Raw genomic sequence first — 18,853 nt, 5'->3', positions numbered from 1 at the left:
TGACTATAGAAAACTTGTCCTTTTATGTCAGAAAATGATTTGGATTTGATGTTGTTAAGTTTCAGGTTTTTCCATAGGTGTTGGAAACACTACTGTTGCAGTTTGTGTGTTACTCTTGATCAGTAGCTATTGGTTGTGGACTGCTCAGTTTGGCTTTCACACAGTAAATGTCACAGGAACACCTGGATACCTGTAATTCCATGGCATCTTTTGATTTTTTGGTTTTGTTTTAACTTGTGTACCTGGAGTTCCTCATAGGTTCAGGTGGATGTAATGTTCAGAATAGGCAAGTTCATTATGAATCTGACTTCAGAAGGTACTTGGCTTAATGTTCAGAAAGTCAAGCATCTGCATCTACAAACATATTTAATGAAAATTCCACAGCATTCATCTGAAAATGAAACTATATATCAACTTGAGTTTTCTTGTATGATGTGCTATTGCTGTAGTACAAGTTGTAATACTAGTCTGTCTTCCATAAGTACAATATTTTGTTATTTTCCTAATAATGAGTTGGAAAACAGCTCAGCAGTTGTTTCAGGCTGTTTTTTGTTTGTTTTTTTTTAATCAATATGCTAGCAACTCAATTGTGAAAAATCTGGTGTGGTTTTCTCTGTTTTTGTAATGGACAAATCATTTTTTTTCGCCACATGGTCCAGCAGTTCATTTATACGGTAGTAAATACTCCCTTCATTCTGAAGGCCTCAGGCAGGAGGCAGAGGGACTGATTTTCTTCCTCCCTTGGTAGCGGGAGCACTTTGTTCACATAGTTATGGACTCAAGATAGATGGTTTTTTTTAATAAATGATTTTATTTCACTTCAATTAGTGGAAGTTTCCATCCTTTCTGGGATGAGCATGTGGTAGGAAAAGTACTTGGATGATGAGCTGGGCTTTAAAGAAATATAATCAACCAGGGTGAGTTTTCATTTTTCTTCCCTAGTTCCTCTACATTTATGTTTTGCTAGCTAACTGTTATGTTTATGATTGTCTTGTATTTATTATTCTTTGCATTTTTTTAATAAGTGAGAGACCTACCACCTATTTGCCTCGATGTTAGACAAAAGCAGCGCATCTCTATAGATACACTGCCCCAAGAACTGAAAGCACCAATTCCTCCTGAACCTTCCCTTCCCATCCGAACCAAAACTGTGAAAGACTTTCAGTAAGTTTCATTGATGTTCCTAAAAGTATCCTTTATTTCTTTGTACTTTGGTTCTAATTCGTACACTTGATTTTTTTTTTTTTTGTTCATCTCAAGGGATGAATTCAGTAAGACTGCCTAGTAGCAGTAGTAGTTAGCTTGGCTGTAATGGTGTGATCCGTAACGGTTGCTGTGGAAATTATCAAAAGAATTTCTGTAACGGAAGCTTGCTGTTCTGGTCAAGAAATGCCAAAGTTTGTACTTGAGTTGGAAATTCTGTTTCTAACATGAAGTAGATGTTTGGCTTTAGAACAAATACATATGGCTTACTGTAGGTTGGAAAATACGTTTCAATGCTAAGGATTTTTTGGAACTGCCAGCTATGGTGTGTCCTGTCCGTGTAGGTACTGAGCATTTTTCAATCTTCTGTAAAACACTGCACATCACGCATCTAAACTTATAACATCATATTTGAGGAGCTGGAGGGATAACTGTGTGGAGTACACATTCTAACTTGATTTAAAAAGGCAGATAACATTTCTTTATGCATTATGTTTAAAAATGCATTAATTTTCAGTATTAACTTCAGGGCAAAAATTTTTTATTCGTGCATCATTGTTGCTTTTGTGGCCACTATTTTAAGCAGTGTACGTGTAAGCTTTTTAAGCACTTCTCTATGGGAAGCGTCTAAATAGAAAGAGTTTTAAGAGTCTGTGCAGACAGTACTTACACTATTATCCTGTAACAGTGATTTAGCTAAAAGAAAATTAGAATGAGCTGAAATAGCATCCTGTTGCACTTCTATTTTTCCAGTTCAGTACAGACCCTTAGTCAAAACTGTTTCCGTGTTCACTTTCTTCCAGCAATGTCATGCTGTGCAGCAGAAGGTGCTTGGTTGGCTTAGTTAGGCTTGCGGAAGTCCCCAGGGAAACCAGCAGAACTGTTTTTAACTAGTACAACCTGACTTTCTGATGCCAGGTCTGTGCCACTAATTTAGCTGGTTTTGCTCAGTTTGTTGTGGATGTAAGGGAATAGAGAGTGCGTTTTTTCTAGCTAACATAGCAGTGTGCACCAAATTTATGAAATCGATGCTTTCACTTGCAGAAATGGCACAACTTTATGAATAAAACAGTGGCACAAAGTATCTGCACTAGGGGCTTCTGCCTGCGTTCATGAGCGTGCCTACATGGATTGGCAGAGTGTTTCTTTTTTGTTTGTTTGTTGTTTAGCATTAGCACCTGCAAAGCAGCGTTGTGATACTGTAATATCCTTGGGTGTTTTACTGGTAGGATAATCTTAGCTAGGAAATGGGGAGAAGTATTCCTAAGGAGAAGCCTGATTCTTCTGGTTTTCAAACAGATGGGGGAAAAAAAAATCACAGTTGCTCTAGGAGACATGTGAGCATATACTTTTCATTGCTCTTCTCAGTGTCTGAAATTTTGTGCCTTCAGCGAAGAGTAGCAATGCTTTTTTACTGGTCAGTGTGCTTATTTGATGGAAAATCCTTTGCTGGCATTTTGGTGTTCTGTAGAGCTGTCATTTGTTCCACATTGAGATTTTTGTATCTATTGATTGCTGCCTAATGATGCAACTATTAAGAGTTTCATTCTTTCAAGAAGCATTTTTTTAATGACCCGTTGATTTCTTCTTATTTGTACTAAGAATTTGTACTTTAAAAGGACTTCAAGGGTAAATACAGATTTTGTTGTCAAAAAATGTGTACAGTTCCTACACAGATTAATTTGAAAAAATGGAAGAGAGATTAGTACAGTGGTAATGAAATTGACTACTTTAAGAGCATACATACTTAACTGAATAAGTAAATCTCAGAAATGTTATTGTGTTAGTGTTTCTTCAGTGTGGTTCCGTTCTGCTAATGATTTGTCTTAATGTACTGAACTGTGACACCATGAATTAACATTTTGAATAAAAGACATTGCTCAGATATATCAAACACAAACTGTGCTTTTGTTCTCTTGTAATACCATGATTGTACAATGACAAGGAAGATGTTAGGAAGGTACTGATATTATACTTACCTGTCTTTTACATGTGCTTAGTGAAGAAACCATGCAGTTATAGTGCAGTCTGGAGTCTGAGGGACTGGGAAGATTTAACTCTTGTATTACTAATATTTTAATGCATTCTTTCTAGGGATGACATGGAAAAGGCAAAGTCATCAGGAGACTGGAAGGCTGTACATGATTTTTATTCTACAACATTTGATTCCTTCCTGGAGATAAATGCTGCATTTAAGGTGGAAAATTCATAATATTATTCAGTAGTTATAGTGATTTGGATTTCAAAGCGTTTAAACAACCTTCAGTTAAAGGCTTGCAGCTGGTTACCCAAGCCCATTAAGATCATCTTAGCGTCATCTTAACCACCTTTAGCAGTTGATCTGTTATGGCATTGATTTATTCATTTCAGTTTAAGTAAGTATATTTCAAGCAAATGTGAAGCTTTAAAATTCTTGTGTTTAGTTTGCTTTCTGCCACTATGACTGCATGAAGTATTTTCTGCAGAAACTACAGTTTTAAAAAATTCAAGCTTACGCAGCTAATAAAGAGGCGCAGGTAAATCAGGAAGTAAAATTATTCTCTGGCCCCTTTTAAAAACAAACAGATGAACAAAAACCTGGGCAAAATAACCCATGAACTCTTAGTTACTTAATGACTATTGAATATTTATAATTTTGCTCTTGTTTCATGAGGGATCTGCAGCAAAGATGGGATGAACATTCTGTGCTTTCTCTGTCATTCATTATTTGAGACCCTCCTAGATTTTAAAGTGGAACAACTGGCAATGTGCAATATTAGTATACTTTAGTTTCATCTTTTACATATTAATGAAAGTGACTTAGATTCTTATGTTTTGATAAGGAAAACAAATAGTTATATGTGTATGTGTTTCATTTAAACCTACTGTTAAATATTTAACTTTTAAAGGCATATAAACAAAGTAGTTCAAAATCAAAATGTTTCGTCTGTTATATAACTTCCAGAAAGATGCCAATTCTCCATTTAATACAACTGAGGACTCTGGAATCAATGCGAAATTTGTGAATGTTGTCTATGATGCCTTATTAAATACTGTAAGTAGAAGAATAGAATTCATGTTTGATAACATTGTAACAATCTCTTCAGCAAAGAAATTTTCAAAGCAGTAATTTATACCAAAAATTTTTCAGAGATAGGTACGATTTCTGTAGAATCTCTCAAAACATACTTAAAGTGATCCCCTGAGAATTGCCATAGAGTCATGAAAACCACTCTAGTAAAAGATGAGGAAATTTTTGTTAGTAGTTATGCAGTTCATACTGTGGTAGATCTCAAAGACTGTTTGAAAGATAAGATATGACTGTGATGGGATGCTGCATGATGGGAAATAAAATGTGAGGACTGGGGTAGCAAAAAGTAAATACTGTAGCTAGTAAACTCAGAACAGGAATAATATTGAACTGATGTTTAATGTTTTGAAAGCCACAGCTGGCACAACTCTAGGCCTCACCTAATAGCCTGGGAGGGGAGGTACAAAGCTCAGCACCATAGCATAGTCAAAGACTTCATAGCTGACTTGAATCACGAGCAAAACAAACTTGCTTTTTTGTACAGTATCTTTTAAAGAGTATATATAATTTGATCAAATATGATTTTTTTTCTCTGTTCCTTTTTGCATAGCCTCAAGATGTTCAGAAGTCAGTCCTAAAGGGAATAATTAACGGTCTGCTGCAAGAATGGAAAGGGTAAATATCACCAATGTTTGCATTAGTACTGTTCCAACACTTATTTACAACTGGTATACTTCTTGGGTTTTTTTACTTTGTTTTAGAAAAAGAAGGAAAATGTTCTGATATATCTTACTTGACTCATAAGAACTTGTCTCCTTTTGGCAGGCAAATCTGCCGAAATATACCCAAGCTCTGTAAGCTGCTACTGAACCTCTGAGAGGCTGAGCTTACCATATATACCCCTACAAAATCTCAACTTCTTTTTGCCAGGGCAATCTTTCAGGCATCTCTACTGTAAAATGAATTAAGTAATGTATCTAGATTAAAACATGTTCACCCTACCCCCCAGCTAACATGCGTTAACCTGGATAATGCCTAGACCTGAAGTTCACTTTGCAGTATCATTCACGTGTGGCAGCAGCGTTGAAAGGGCAATACAAAATGTAGAAGAGGATAGCCAGGAAGCATGGAGAGGGTGAGATTTTAGCAAGAAGTAGTAGAAGTGGGAATGCTTAGTTTGATTCAAAAAGGATATAGGAGGAGACAGGTCGTTGTAGTGACTCATCAGTGAGCCAGCCTTTAGCTATTCCGTTCTCCACATTGCATGCCTTTTTTGTGCTGTTGCTACATGTGTTTGTGGGTACATTAAGTCCTTAAGGCAGATAAACAGGAGGAAACACAGAGGCTGCAGTGGTAGAAAAGTATGGAGAATTCTAGCAAGAAATATCATAGCGGGGGGCCTGCAAACTCTTCTGGAGTGTCACCAGTGATAATGGCATGGAGTACCATCTGCTCTTCAGTTTACTTTTATCTTTCTCTCTTCTGTTGTACCATGAAAGACAGATGCTAAAACAGGTAGCCACCTTTTAAGAGTAGTCAGTCTTCAAGAGTCTGGGTAATATATATACACGATGTTTCCATTTACTATTTCATTCATTCATAGACCACGGACAAAAGATGATCTCAGAGCATACTGTATACTTCTACAGGTAAGAAAAATGCAGTATTTTTATTTAAGTATATGTCTGCACAATTCCTAATCTATAAACCAGTATACTGTACAAACAAGATAGTATAACTGAAAAAAATCATATTTAATTTTCTGTTATAAGAATGTATTAACATGTGGAAGAAGTGTAGGGTATGCATGACATAATAACAGGTAGTTGATGGGTTAAAGGTCATGTCCATTAAAAGTATGAACTGAGAAAAATTAGGCATGCAATTGTTTCCTACCACTATGTTGAAAGAGCAAATGTTTCAGTGAATTCTTATTTCCAATTTATTGCTGGATTTCCCTTATTGAGATGCTGCAATGCTGATCTTTCCAGAAAGTTTCAGTATCTGCACTTTTTGGTATTTCTGTAACTTTCTCTAGTGTTGCAGTTTATCCAGTAGTCTCTCTCCAATCAATCTACTGACTGCACTGTCTGATTTCTGTCTGCATTAACCAATGAAATTTCCTACTAAAATTGATTTGCATTCATAGCAAATTTCCCCTTTAGGATTTGCCACACGAGAGAACTGTCTGTTGTTAATTGCAAAGATCAGATAATTATATAATTTCTGGAGATGGTAGTTTTCTTCTCTGGGGTGGGTGTATTAGCTGTGAATTACAAGAAATAAATCCTTCTGAAAAGTGGGAATTTGAACTCATACGTAAGAGGGAAAATAAGTTTGGATTGTGTGAAAAGAAAGGAGAATCTTTGTTACTGAAAGGGAAAGCTCATCGTGCAGAGGAGTGTAATTTATGTGCTATACAGTAAATGATAATCCAGAAATAATATGTTGAATACTGCCTTTGTTACCTGTGGACTTTTTTCAAAACACACACACAAAAAAAAAATCATACTTTTACAATGTGGAAGTTATGTATTTTTCACTTGAGTAGAAGTTGCAAATAATTTTTTTAATAGATTTAACACTGTCACAGCATAATTGTCCTACATAATTGTATTGGCAGAAACAAACATAAGAAACAGTCCTAATAACGTCTTTCCCTTTATGCAGTTTATTAACCTAACACGTTTTTTTAATCTTTTTCAGAATCCTCAATTTAGTAACACTTCTACTTATGTCATCTATGCTCACTTGCTAAGACAGATAGCAGCCTTAACAGAAGCTGACCACCATTTCCTAGTGCACTGGTCTAAAAAGTAAAAAATAAAAATGAAAATAAAAATTAAAAAAAAATTCAATTTTTAGGATTACAATTGTTACTGTAATTCCATTGATGTTGACTGTTTTATATTATATATAAATTATAAGAAAGTTAATTGACTACAGAGATTGTTTTTGTTGTTTTCAAAGTACATTTGGACATAGTCCACTAAGTGATACTGATTTATAGATGCAAACTATATATAATGTATAAAAGTTATCATCTGTATGCAAAAAGCTTTGATTGCAAAATAACTTCTGTAAGTTATTTCTATGTAACTGCAAAAAAATTATGCATGTAAATGTTTTAGATACATGCTTAGATTATATTATTAATACAACCATCTTTATGATCTTCCTTTATGTAAAGTTTTCTCTTGTATTATTTCCAAAAGATACTATAGCTTTTCTGTATTATGTAAAAACCACAAATTAAATCAAGTCCTTGCTCATAGTGTAATACAGATGGTTACAAAGTACAATTAAGGTATTAGATTTAAATGAAATAACTCTAGTAGCACCTAGCCATTAGTCATTTGGAGGTAACTGCCCAGAGTGGCTTTTAAGTTTGTATGTATGTTACCTTCCTTATAATGACTGTGCAAAAGTTTCAGTCTAGAGTTTAAAAAAACAATAAATTTTGTTTATATTTACAATTATCTCCTAGGTAATCTGCTGATTAAGGATTTTATTCTTTGCAAGGTTGAAAATTGTATGCATATATTTCTTTCATTCCCCCTGAAATATGTCCAGATTTGCTTAAAGTTGTGGTAATTTATTATTTCATTTGATTGATGTTTACAAACCAGATGAACCCTCTTGGTTAAGGATGCAAAAGGTGTATTGATATTCTTAAAACATATATTAGAAACCTGAAACAATCAGTGAGAAGAACTTTTGGTTACTAAATGATGCTTTGATACATTTCCTTGTATCTTTGCGTATATGTAAAGTTTTGCTGTATTGTGGAAGTAGTGCAGCATGTAACTTTACACGTGCACTTGTGACAAGTGCATGAAGTATTTTCCACTGTTGATTCAATAGGACTAAGCTTCTGAAAACTAAAAATTCAGAGTCTTTTAGTATCCATCATGAAGGAATGTTTTTTTTTTTTTACTTTTGTTCAATGAAAGTGAAGAATAAGTATTGATTCTTTTGTAAAGTTCTTTAAAATTACAGAAATTAAAAAATATGTTTAAATGATGCACTGAAGAGTATTGCTGCATGCCAATATTTCAAAATAGGCTTCCTCAAACTTTATACTTGGAATTTTATTTTTATGTAGAGAACAAAAGCATGTTGTTCAGAAAATAACATTGAAATCTAATAATATAGGCTTCATTGTGGGCACTAATCACGCGACAGTAATTGCAGCATGTTTGTTTTAGGATCTCACAGAGGAGATTCAAGCAGGTAGTGGACAGGTTGCTGCAGTTTATTTCTTTACGCCTGTTTCCTGCAAAACCTGAAGAGTTTCCACCAATGGTGAAATGTACTTGGTGGATTCCATCAGCAACCAAAGTCCTGGCTTTATTTAGTAGGTTTCTTCCTTAAATTGTGTATTCATGTGCATGTATATGAATATATATGTGTATGTGTACATGTGTATGTTTTTTGTTGTGTATATATATATATAAATATGCAGATACGGTAATGGGAAGGCTTGGTTTCTTAGAATCATAGAATGGGTTGAGTTGGAAGGGACCCTTAAATGCTATCTAGTCCAGCTCCCCTGCAATGAATAGGAACACCTACATCTGGATCAGGTTGCTCAGAGGCCCATCCAGCCTGACTTCGGATGTTTCCACCACATCTCTGGGCAACCTGTGCCAGTGCTTTACCACCCTTATTGTAAAAAAACTTCTTCCTTATGTCCAATCTAAATCTCCCCTCTTAGTTTGAAACCATTTCCCCTTATCCTATCACAACAGATCCTTCTAAAGAGTCCGTCCCCTTCCTTCTTGTAGCCCCCCACTTCAATATTGAAAGGCCACTCTCAGGTCTCCCCACAGCCTTCTCTTCTGCAGGCTGAACAGCCCCAACTCTCTCAGCCTGTCCTCGTAGGGAAGGTGTTCAATCACTTCACTCATTTTTGTGGACCTCTGGATGCACTCTTAAAGATCCACGTCTCTCCTGTACTGAGGACTCCACATCTGGATGCAATACTCCAGGTGAGGTCTCACCAGAGGGGCAGGATTGCCTCATGACCTGCTGGCCATGCTTCTTTTGATCCCAGGATACAGTTGGCTTTCTGGGCTGTGAGAACACGTTACTGGCTCATGTCCAGCTTGCCATCCACCAGTATCCCCAAGTCATTTTTGACAGGACTGTGCTCTGTCCTTACATCCCTCAGTTAGTTCTGGTAATGGAGGTTGTGACAAACCAGGTGCAAGATCTTGCACTTGGGTTTGCATTCAATCGCACTGTCTATGTCATTGAAATGTTAAAGAGCATGGGTCCCAGTACTGACCCCTGAGTGGCACTACTCATCACTGATTTCCATCTGGACACTGAGCCACTGACTACCACTCTCTGGCTACTCTCTGGGTTTTATGCCTCTCCTCTTCAAGGGGGAAAGTTGGATGTTGGTGGTAGCACAGTATGAACTACAATAGAAAAGAGTGCCAAAATTTATATCAGGCAAAGGCATCTGTTAGGAAGCCCTCATACTCGCTTTTTTTGTAAACGATAATTGCTATAGCATCATTTTCCTATAATAACAACAGGAGATCATTCAAAGAAAAATCCACAGAGGTAAGCAATGGGAAAAGTTTCCCATGGATTTATGAAAGAAACTGTTTTGAATGTGCAATTGCTAGAATTTCTTCTGTAACTTGCTTAGCCTCGTGGATGTTTTTAACATCTAGGTAAGTTAAACAATGTTTATGCTTCCTAAGTTCAGAACTACAGTCTGGAAAAAGTAAATCTCTGTCCCGTTCAATGTAGAACACAGCAAATGTGGCCACTGCAGATGCAAACTTTCTCTTTGTCCAGCCCTCGCTAGTTTAGTAATCAGAGCTTCTACTATGGAAATGGAAAGCCTCAGGTCAGTTCCCTTTTACTGAGGGGTAGAAAACCCTTATTTGCTTCATGCTTTCTAGGAGCAAATGAAAATGTTGAGAAAATTGATTGGGGCGAGGATCTTGTCATATCTCTGGATTCTTATTTAAAAAAAAAACCACCCAACTTCTCCTATCTAGAGTCCTGCGTAGTCCTGCCTATCCAGAGGGGCAACTTGGACACGCAGGCTCAGCTGTATCCAAAACCAAGACTTTTCTTCTTTGTTCTGTAGTCATCTGTGGAAGAGTTGCTTATTTGTTCATTCTGCATATATAAAACTAGGAAAAAGATATTTAGTGATTCAAAATGCACTGCTTCCTGCCTGAATGATCAAAATTAAATTATTTAGAAAGAACTTATTAGCTATGTGTTATGTGAGTTTTACATAGGCTGTTTAACTGTGAATTAGCTTTCTTCATTTGTTGGGTACTCAATTTTTGTGCTTGTGGTATAGTAGTTAGATGAGGAAAAACATAATTTGTTGTGCTCCTCCATTTCCACCCTTTTTGTAAATAGACATCTAATTCAAACAGATAAGTGGAAAGCATGCAGATGTTATATCCATAGGTGTGCTTGAAGTTAAGTGAAAATGTTTAAGAAGTCTGTCATTTTTCATTGATTTCAGCAGAATACAGCATTTTTTACCTTAACTTTGTGTATGTCATTAGGTGGGCTAGAGTCAAATGCCCTTGTGAAGTTGGTCTTGAGGTCAGAAATAATATCCAATGTATCACGTTTCTCTTATCATACTCAGACTGATCCTGGAAATTACTACTTTTACAGCTATCAATATGATGTCATGAAGTTTAATGTCATACTTGCAGTGCTGTGGTTAAGACTGAAACCAAGTTACCCACTTGTCTTAGTTTCTTTTCTCTCAGTGTTGCTCCCAGTCCTTAGAAAATGTGTTTGTACCCAATCCAAGGAGCACCTTGAAAGACTCTTGCATTTTCTTTGCAGATGCTGCAAATAGTCTGATTAGCCCTCCTATTATTTCATATACGGATTTCTATAATTCTACACTTGATCATATTGATCTTATGGAAGAATATCATAACTGGCAATGTTACGGAAATTCTCACAGGTAAGGAAAATGTGGTTGTTTCTTTTCATGTATGCAATATGTCAAAGCACTACATATACACGTATATACTTGTGTAAATGGTATATGTGCCATATCCATGTGTGTATATATAGCCATATCAAATACTGCATTTTATTGGAAAAACATAACTACTGCTTGCAGAAGGTGCATGGATGTGAGGTTGACTGTAAAAAATCTAATTCTACTGTTGCAAACTGGAGAAAAGATGTAAAATGTTCATAATAACATGAGTTTATTGTTTATTAGCATAGATTCTGCAGTGCCTGTTTGTTAATTGCATGTTATTACGAACATATTTTAATTTCTGACACATTCATAGGAAGTGTTGTATGCATACTTAACACTTAAGGATGGTAGCTAAATATCCTATGTGTATGTGGGTCTGACCATATTTGTTCCAGTCATATCAGTTGTGCTTATTTCTGTTGCATGAAACTTAAGTCTTTACAGGCAGCCAGATGTATGATCTAGAAACGTGGAGAAACGGGCATTTAATCTTCCTGCAAAGTTTTAAAATCTGCTTGGGAAGGAGGAAGGAACGGCTATGACAGTAATAAATACACTGCTGGCTTTGTGGAGTCTCAGTCAAAGCGCTGGAATCTGTATACTGCTCTATACTGCCGAGCTTCAGATTTATTTATTGTTTATTTTTCCATGGGCACCATCTGGCTGCTTCAACACCCACATCCAAGCTTATAAAAGAGCTGTGAGATTTCTACCTGCTTCTTTTCAGTTAGCTGGGACGCTGGAAATTCAGTATATATCAAAACAAAGTTTGTGTGATACGTAGTTTTGGAAGTAGTGCAGACTAGCTCTATTATATTTAAAGTAAGTTTTTGTACTGTGTCACAACCACTTTTTTCCAATTTTATATCTTCTAAATCTGTGTTGTTCTATTTAAAAAAATAAATCACAGTCAAGACTGTATGCTTAGAATTAAGGACAAGTATGAAGAAGTTCTGGTTTACCTTGAGTATGAAGTATTTTGAAATACATAGTTCTTCCAACTGTCTTGACACTTCTTGATAAAACATTTTGTATGTGTATTTTCAGTGGACCAACTGAGAATCTTTTTTTCAATTTCCTTGATTTCCTAAAGACATTAGAATCCAGAGCTCCTCACAGGCAGCATTCATAGTGCACGCAGAGTCTGAAGCTCTGAATATCTCAATGTGAACTTGTTAGGCAATGCACGAGCTTTGCAGAGCAAAAGACTTACTTTAGTAACAAGTGACAAAAAAAATATTTTCTCCTGGTGGTTTTGGAAAAGTTTAAAAATTCTTAGTATTATTTGACTGCAGTGGAATATAGCTGTAATGTGATCTAGAAGTCCTGAGTGCTTGTAGCCCTAAGTTAAATCAGAAGGACCTGAAGAAAATCAGTGCCTTTGAAAACCAGAGACACAAATAAGCCAAATCAGAAATACGTCCCCTGTATGCCTATGAATGCCACACTGAGATAACTGTCCAGCTTGTATTTAATAAAATATTCTCACTTTCCTTAATTCCTTGTAGCAATTTGAATTTAATATTTAAAACAGAAGTTACTTCTTGACATTTGTAATTGAATACTGCTTTTTATTAGATCTATTGATAAACAATTTAAGAATTTTATTCAGAATTGTTATCACTACTAAGTAGAATTCCTAGTAGCATTTCTAACTAAGCAATTTGAGTTCTAATTAATTGATTATCTATGTATACAATGCAAAAAAAAAGAACTATTTCTAAATTATTATTCACATTACTGAATGATAACGTGAAAATTCATTCCTATTTTCTTAAAAAGCAAATACTATGCTAGATGCTAAAAATGGAATGTTTTCTCTTTTTTCTCGTCATTCAGGTTTTCTTTCTGTCAGTACCCCTTTATTATCTCTATAGCAGCGAAAAAAGTTATTATTCAGAGGGATTCAGAACAACAAATGATAAGTATTGCACGGGTAAGTCATTCAGTGATAAATGGGTTTGTCTAATCAATTGGCATTTTGTAAATTTTTCTTAGCTAAATATTCCATACAGCCTTTCATCACTACTTTTAATATGTTGGATCATCCTGAAAAAAATGTGAGCCATTTTACTATTACTGGTCTACAAATGTCCATGCTAGATCCTCAGTAATTTTTATTTTAACATGCTCAGTTTTAAGATGCTTCTAAATGCCAGTGTTGGGGAAAAGGGTTGCAGTATAAGTGTTGCTGGCTTTCTTTTGGTTCATTTTTCTTTTGGAGGAACCAACAGAATGTACTGGGTTTGATAAGAAATCATGATGTTAAGGATCTAATTACGAAGGAAAATTCCCTGAGAATTTTGGTCCGTTTCCTATTTTATTCTGTGAATGTGTTATGGGAGACCAAGACATGGCTGCATGTTCGCAAGTCACAGAAGAGGTACTGCAACCTCTTGCGTATTGGAAGAGGCTTTGTCTGCCTGTCTAGGTGGTAACTTTCATCGGGTGCTAGGAATTACTGGTTTACTCAGTATGTGGCAGCACCACGTCTCCATCCCCGACTTGCTAGACTTATCTTGTGAATAGCTAAGTAATGTGCAAGCCATTCTCCAGAATCCTATGGGTGTTTTTCAACTATTTAGGGAGTTTAAAAGTTTGCCGTACAATTACCACCTACTTCTTATGTATCCCGATAAGTTTACATTATGTGAATGCTGCTTGCACTGAAAAAGAGATTGCATTGCTTTCTACTTCTTAGAATGTATTGAAGCAGCTGCCTAGATAGTTAAGATAATGTCTATGATGCCAGATTATAAGGGCTTCTTACATTTAACAAGTGTGGCACTTTGTTTTTTAAATGAAGTTGTTACATATATGGTGTTTCTTTTTCAATCAAATAGCAAAGCCTTGTGGATAAAGTCTCTCGCAGACAGAAACCGGACATGAATATGTTGTTCCTAAATGTGAAAGTGAGGAGGACGCACCTCGTTAGTGATTCACTTGATGAGGTATCAAAAATGAAATTAAATGGTGTGTAGCTGCAAAATTGGCATTGCACTTAGAATTCAGTATGATAAGTCGTGTTTAAATCTTCTTGTGCTAAGACAGGAAACACGGCTATGTAATACATAACAAAAGAAATTGAATTACCACATCACAGTAGGAGTTCTGCTAAAATAGATTTAAAAAATCAGAACTTTATTTTCTGTCCTTAAGCTGTTCTATAACTAAACTCATAATGAAAATATGTTTGAGTACCACATGGTGTGTACAGGGTATGTGGGGTGTGTGTGTATGTTTGCAATTTTTGTCGTATGAGCATAGTGCATAAGTATCAAACTGTGAAGGATCCAGATCCATGATACGAGCACAAATAGCGACTAGTCATCTAGGGTTTGTGATGCAAGTTACTAGTTTAAACAAGGCAAGAGTGGTAGAAAAAAAGAGACATGTTCTCTATGGATAGAAATACTGGTCGTATGTTAAATCTCCTCTATTTTTTTTCCCCCTGTATATTTTGTAATAGCTAACAAGGAAGAGGGCAGATTTAAAAAAGAAGTTAAAAGTCACGTTTGTAGGAGAAGCTGGTCTTGATATGGGTGGCCTGACAAAAGAATGGTTTCTTCTTCTCATTCGCCAGATTTTTCACCCAGACTATGGTGAGTCTGTATGAATGTTAAGTACAACTTGAAAATTTGTTGATTTTAAATCATCAAGACAGTGATAGATAAGAACTCTTCATTATTCCAGTATTAGGCAGATCGTTTACTAATTTATGTAATAAATGAAACCAGGCAAGTTAAAATATATGTCAGGAGTATGGGAAGAGCGTTTGGAATAGAAGACAGCATAAGAGAGTGAAAAGTACTGAAAAGCTTACAAAATCTTGGCTTCGGACAAGGAGGTTCAAGTATGGCTGAAAAAAATGGAAGTTCATTTCAGTGGAAAAACAAAATTAGAGGGTGAACAAAGCTCTAATCACCTAAAAGTTTTACAATTAAAATTGAGTTTCAGCTATTTAAGACTTTAATCATGCTAAATATTATTTCAGTTATCAGAGACTCATTGTTTTTGGTTTGTTAGTACCCTTAGGCTAGTGAGCGTACTGGTTACAAAGGAGAGTGGATCAAGAGTAGTAGTTGATATTTTCTTGAAGTTTTTTCCCCTGATATATCTGTTGTGTTAGTGTTTCCAGCTATATCCAGAGACAGGATCTTGATTTACATCTGAGCAAAGGGGAGAAGACCATCAACTATTTTATGGAGTAAGACAAGTATTTTCTGGCCCAAGAGGGAGGAAAAAAAAAAAGGGGAGAGTTTTTTTGAGTAAATAGCAAGTCAAAAGACATGAATGAACGTTCTTAAAGCAGTTCAGTGTACTTGTATATTGCTGTAGGTGGAACTGGGTGGTTTTTTTCCCCATACTAATTTTTTTTACAAATGAGTCAGCTTTCCTCAGCTCTGTGTGGATACATTACTAATTTTATAATGTGTTAAAGTGTTCCCAAGCTGACTTAAATTTAGAAACATTGATTTCCAGGGACTACAGCATAACACCTGATAGTCCTTGATAGAATCCGAGAGCTTGTGTGTCTTTGTCGGGAAGTGTTTGTGTCCCTCAGATGCGTGGTGCTTGATTGTTTATAGGACTCCTTCTAAAGGTTCTGAAGTATCTGCTCAGATCTGCTGAAATCATTATTTGCCTGAAGTTCTTACTCTAGTAAAAAGGGCTCTTTGTGGGGAGATAATAATTCTGTAAGTTTGACAATTCTGTTAATAAAAATATGTTGTCAGTAAAACTTGGTAACGGATGAGTTTAAAAGCACTCAAGAGTTCTCACCAACTTTGGCAGGCTTCCTTTCTTTAAGATGTAAATTCTTTCATTGATATGGCTATCAGGCAAGTGTGGGAAGAGTTCAGAGATGTTCTCATCCCCTGGAAAGGGACTGTATAGTCAACTGTTGTTTTTTAAGTTATAAATGATGTTTGTCAGAAGCTGTCAGTGCACTCTAGGTTAAGAGTGCACTGTCTTTCTTGTTTGAGAACTGCTTCTTACCTGGGTGTCTTAAAGCTCTTTGTGGGTTCGTTGTGTAGGTTTTTGCTTTCTTTTACTCTTTAAAACAGAACAACCTGTATCTAAAGCAAATATCAGTACTGCTAGTTTACAGTTTTGATTTTGGTAGGACCTAGCTTGTAATTTAGACCAGTGGCCAGTACTTCTAGGGTTTTTGTGGTGTGGCTTTTTTAAATTACTCTAGTATACTTTTTAGACAGATAAATATGAAGCGTACCCTTTGATGCTAGTATATTCACATGATAAAGTTTTACAGCTTTCTATTCTAAGATGGTAAAGTTTTTGGTATCTGTATCATGGGATTCATGCCAACATTTTTTATGATTGTCATCTGCTATTGCAATAGGAAGAGGCGAAGAAATAGACTTACATTGCAGAAGGAAAATTGTTGGTTGATCAGTTACATTTCTGACTTTACAGATCATGAGGCACTTGAAGAAGAAGACCAGGTTGAGGGCCTTAGTTTTGCCTCAGGGCTGGAGCTGCTCCTGGTGGTCCTTGCCCAAGGACCAACAGGGCACAGCTAGGGAAGGGAAGGCACAGGACTGAGAATGAGCATGGAGATAAGCACTTAATGGTGCATATGTGAGAAAAATTTGGTTTTGTGTGGCCTTCTATTAAAGATAAGGCTTTTTGAAGTGCAGCTTTCCTCTTCTGCAGGCATGTTCACGTACCACAAGGACTCTCACTGCCATTGGTTCAGCAGCTTTAAGTGCGATAACTATTCTGAATTCCGACTAGTTGGAGCTGTATCCTTTTGTCCTCATGACGGTGCTAAAGAAGCAGTGATTTAATTACAGGGATAAAGTAAGATATGAAAGGCTGATCAGAACTCATTCTGACGTATCTACAAGTATGTTCCATTTTAAATGTATTAAAAAAGTCATTCAAGCAAGTAGACTAAAAAAAATGGGAAGAAAATGGTTGATATGGGTACATGGTGCATTTTGAAGTCGGAAAATAGTGGAATTAAGATTTCATATGCAACTATATTGTGTATACGCTGTAACTTTTTTTTGTACTTCACTTCTGGCTTTCATTCAGTACCTATAACTGACCCTGGGTTCATTAATCTTTTGTTTAACTTCCTATTGGGAAATATGTGACCTTCTGTTGGTTTGGTTTGGTTTTAAACTGGATGTTTTCCACGTGAGTGTAAGATTGTTTCCTAGGTCTTTTGTTGTACTAATTTATGGAGTCCTCAGACAAATGATTAATGCTAATGTTGTCTTGTAACTCCCTTAAGATGAGGTGGTGGGTGATGCCCCCATTTTACTAGAAGGAAGCTGAATCATGAACTGGGTTCTTCTATTTTTTTTATTAATTTCAAGTTTCTACTATAAATTGTTAGTTCAGGTAAGTGTCATGATTGGTGTTTATGCCTTATTTAAATATCGTAAGGACGTGGATGACATTTTCTCATTTATCATGAGTAGTCCTTGGTAGCTGTATGCAATGACTTGCTGAGGACAGTGTCCCTGCTATGAAAGAAAAAAAAATGAAGTGCAGTGCATAAAACTTAAGCTATTCAGTATTAATTAACATGAGTACAGAAGGCTGTAGTAGCAAATCTGATACTAACAAACACAAGCCTAAGAGGAGGGATCTGTTTCTCATATATGCACATCTTTCTAAATGAGAGTGATAGACTACTCTCTCCCCATCACTACTTTAACCAAATTCTGGAATTACAATGTCTTACCAGGTACATTTCAGTGTGCTAGCTGATGAGCTGTAGTCTCAGCTTTGTCATCATGCTTTTAAGTGTATTTCAAATAAAAATGTCTATATTTACAGCTCTCCGGATTTTTTTATTAAAAATGTACACGACTACAGTTCTGTTTTAAAAAAAACTGAACAAAAATTTTTTCATAACAATACGTTGGAACGATTTCTTCAGGAAATGCTTCTAGAAAATATGATGAAGATTTTCAAGCATTTTGGCAACATGCCTCGTTTGACCATTTTAACTATTACTTAATACTGAAACACTATTACAAAATTGTGTTTAAAATAACATCAGTCCAAACAAATCTAATTAACTTCCATTCCCTCAGTTTCTTTACCAGGTTTTTAGAGTATGCTCAGTAAAATGTTAAATATTTTTCCAAGTTACTTAAATCGCTAATCGTGATAAAAATGTGTAGATTTTGCCCTTAATATTTGACACGTCTAGCTTATGGGCCTTGCTGTCTATAATAGCATCACCTTGGATATTCGTTTCCCACCTTGTTGTTACAAGAAATTGTTGAGTCCTCCTATTGTTCCCTGTGATCATAACACACTCGTGGGCATCTGTGATGTCACATTAGATGACCTATTTCAGATAATGCCTGTAAGTATTAAGCTTTTGGAGGCTAAATTACTGATTTAGAACCTGTTCTATTTATTATAATGCTTGAATTGTAGACTGTTTCAGAATGACCCTTTTTTTTTTTTGCACCAACTGATATAGTCTCTCTTTTTCTGTTCAAAACGTTAATTCTCCATGTTTTCATGCACAGCAGAACTTTTGTAGGACTACTTGAAGTTAGAATAACAAAATTTGATATGTTATTTTAAACATCTTTTCCATAGTAAAAGGAAAATTTTAAGTTCATACTGAAATTCGGTGACAAAAAAAACTCTTCTAA

At 35.8% G+C, this 18,853-nt stretch overlaps 1 protein-coding gene across 3 annotated transcripts in view; it reads left to right on the top strand.

Annotated features, from left to right (window-relative positions):
* Positions 1–18,853, top strand: part of HECTD2 (HECT domain E3 ubiquitin protein ligase 2) — a 36,612-nt gene that overhangs the window by 9,946 nt on the left and 7,813 nt on the right. For 2 of the 3 annotated variants that reach the window (XR_002439973.1, XM_021400662.1), the window contains exons 3-15: positions 1,026–1,164; positions 3,298–3,400; positions 4,148–4,237; positions 4,824–4,888; positions 5,817–5,862; positions 6,920–7,029; positions 8,422–8,570; positions 11,054–11,177; positions 13,044–13,140; positions 14,048–14,155; positions 14,674–14,806; positions 16,881–16,969; positions 18,397–18,555. Coding sequence is in view for 2 of the 3 variants with exons in the window: in XM_021400662.1 (XP_021256337.1) it covers positions 1,026–1,164; positions 3,298–3,400; positions 4,148–4,237; positions 4,824–4,888; positions 5,817–5,862; positions 6,920–7,029; positions 8,422–8,570; positions 11,054–11,177; positions 13,044–13,140; positions 14,048–14,155; positions 14,674–14,806; positions 16,881–16,969; positions 18,397–18,555 (1,412 nt within the window). In the remaining variant the exon portion in view is untranslated. The remainder of the gene's footprint in view (positions 1–1,025; positions 1,165–3,297; positions 3,401–4,147; positions 4,238–4,823; positions 4,889–5,816; positions 5,863–6,919; positions 7,030–8,421; positions 8,571–11,053; positions 11,178–13,043; positions 13,141–14,047; positions 14,156–14,673; positions 14,807–16,880; positions 16,970–18,396; positions 18,556–18,853) is intronic. The other variant, XM_021400663.1, reaches the window with a different exon arrangement.

This window comes from Numida meleagris, chromosome 5 (genome assembly GCF_002078875.1).
Source record: "Numida meleagris isolate 19003 breed g44 Domestic line chromosome 5, NumMel1.0, whole genome shotgun sequence".
Classification (NCBI taxonomy): Eukaryota; Metazoa; Chordata; class Aves; order Galliformes; family Numididae; genus Numida; species Numida meleagris.
The sequence above is the reverse complement of the archived record's forward strand: the minus strand, read 5'-3'. Positions and strand labels throughout refer to the sequence as shown.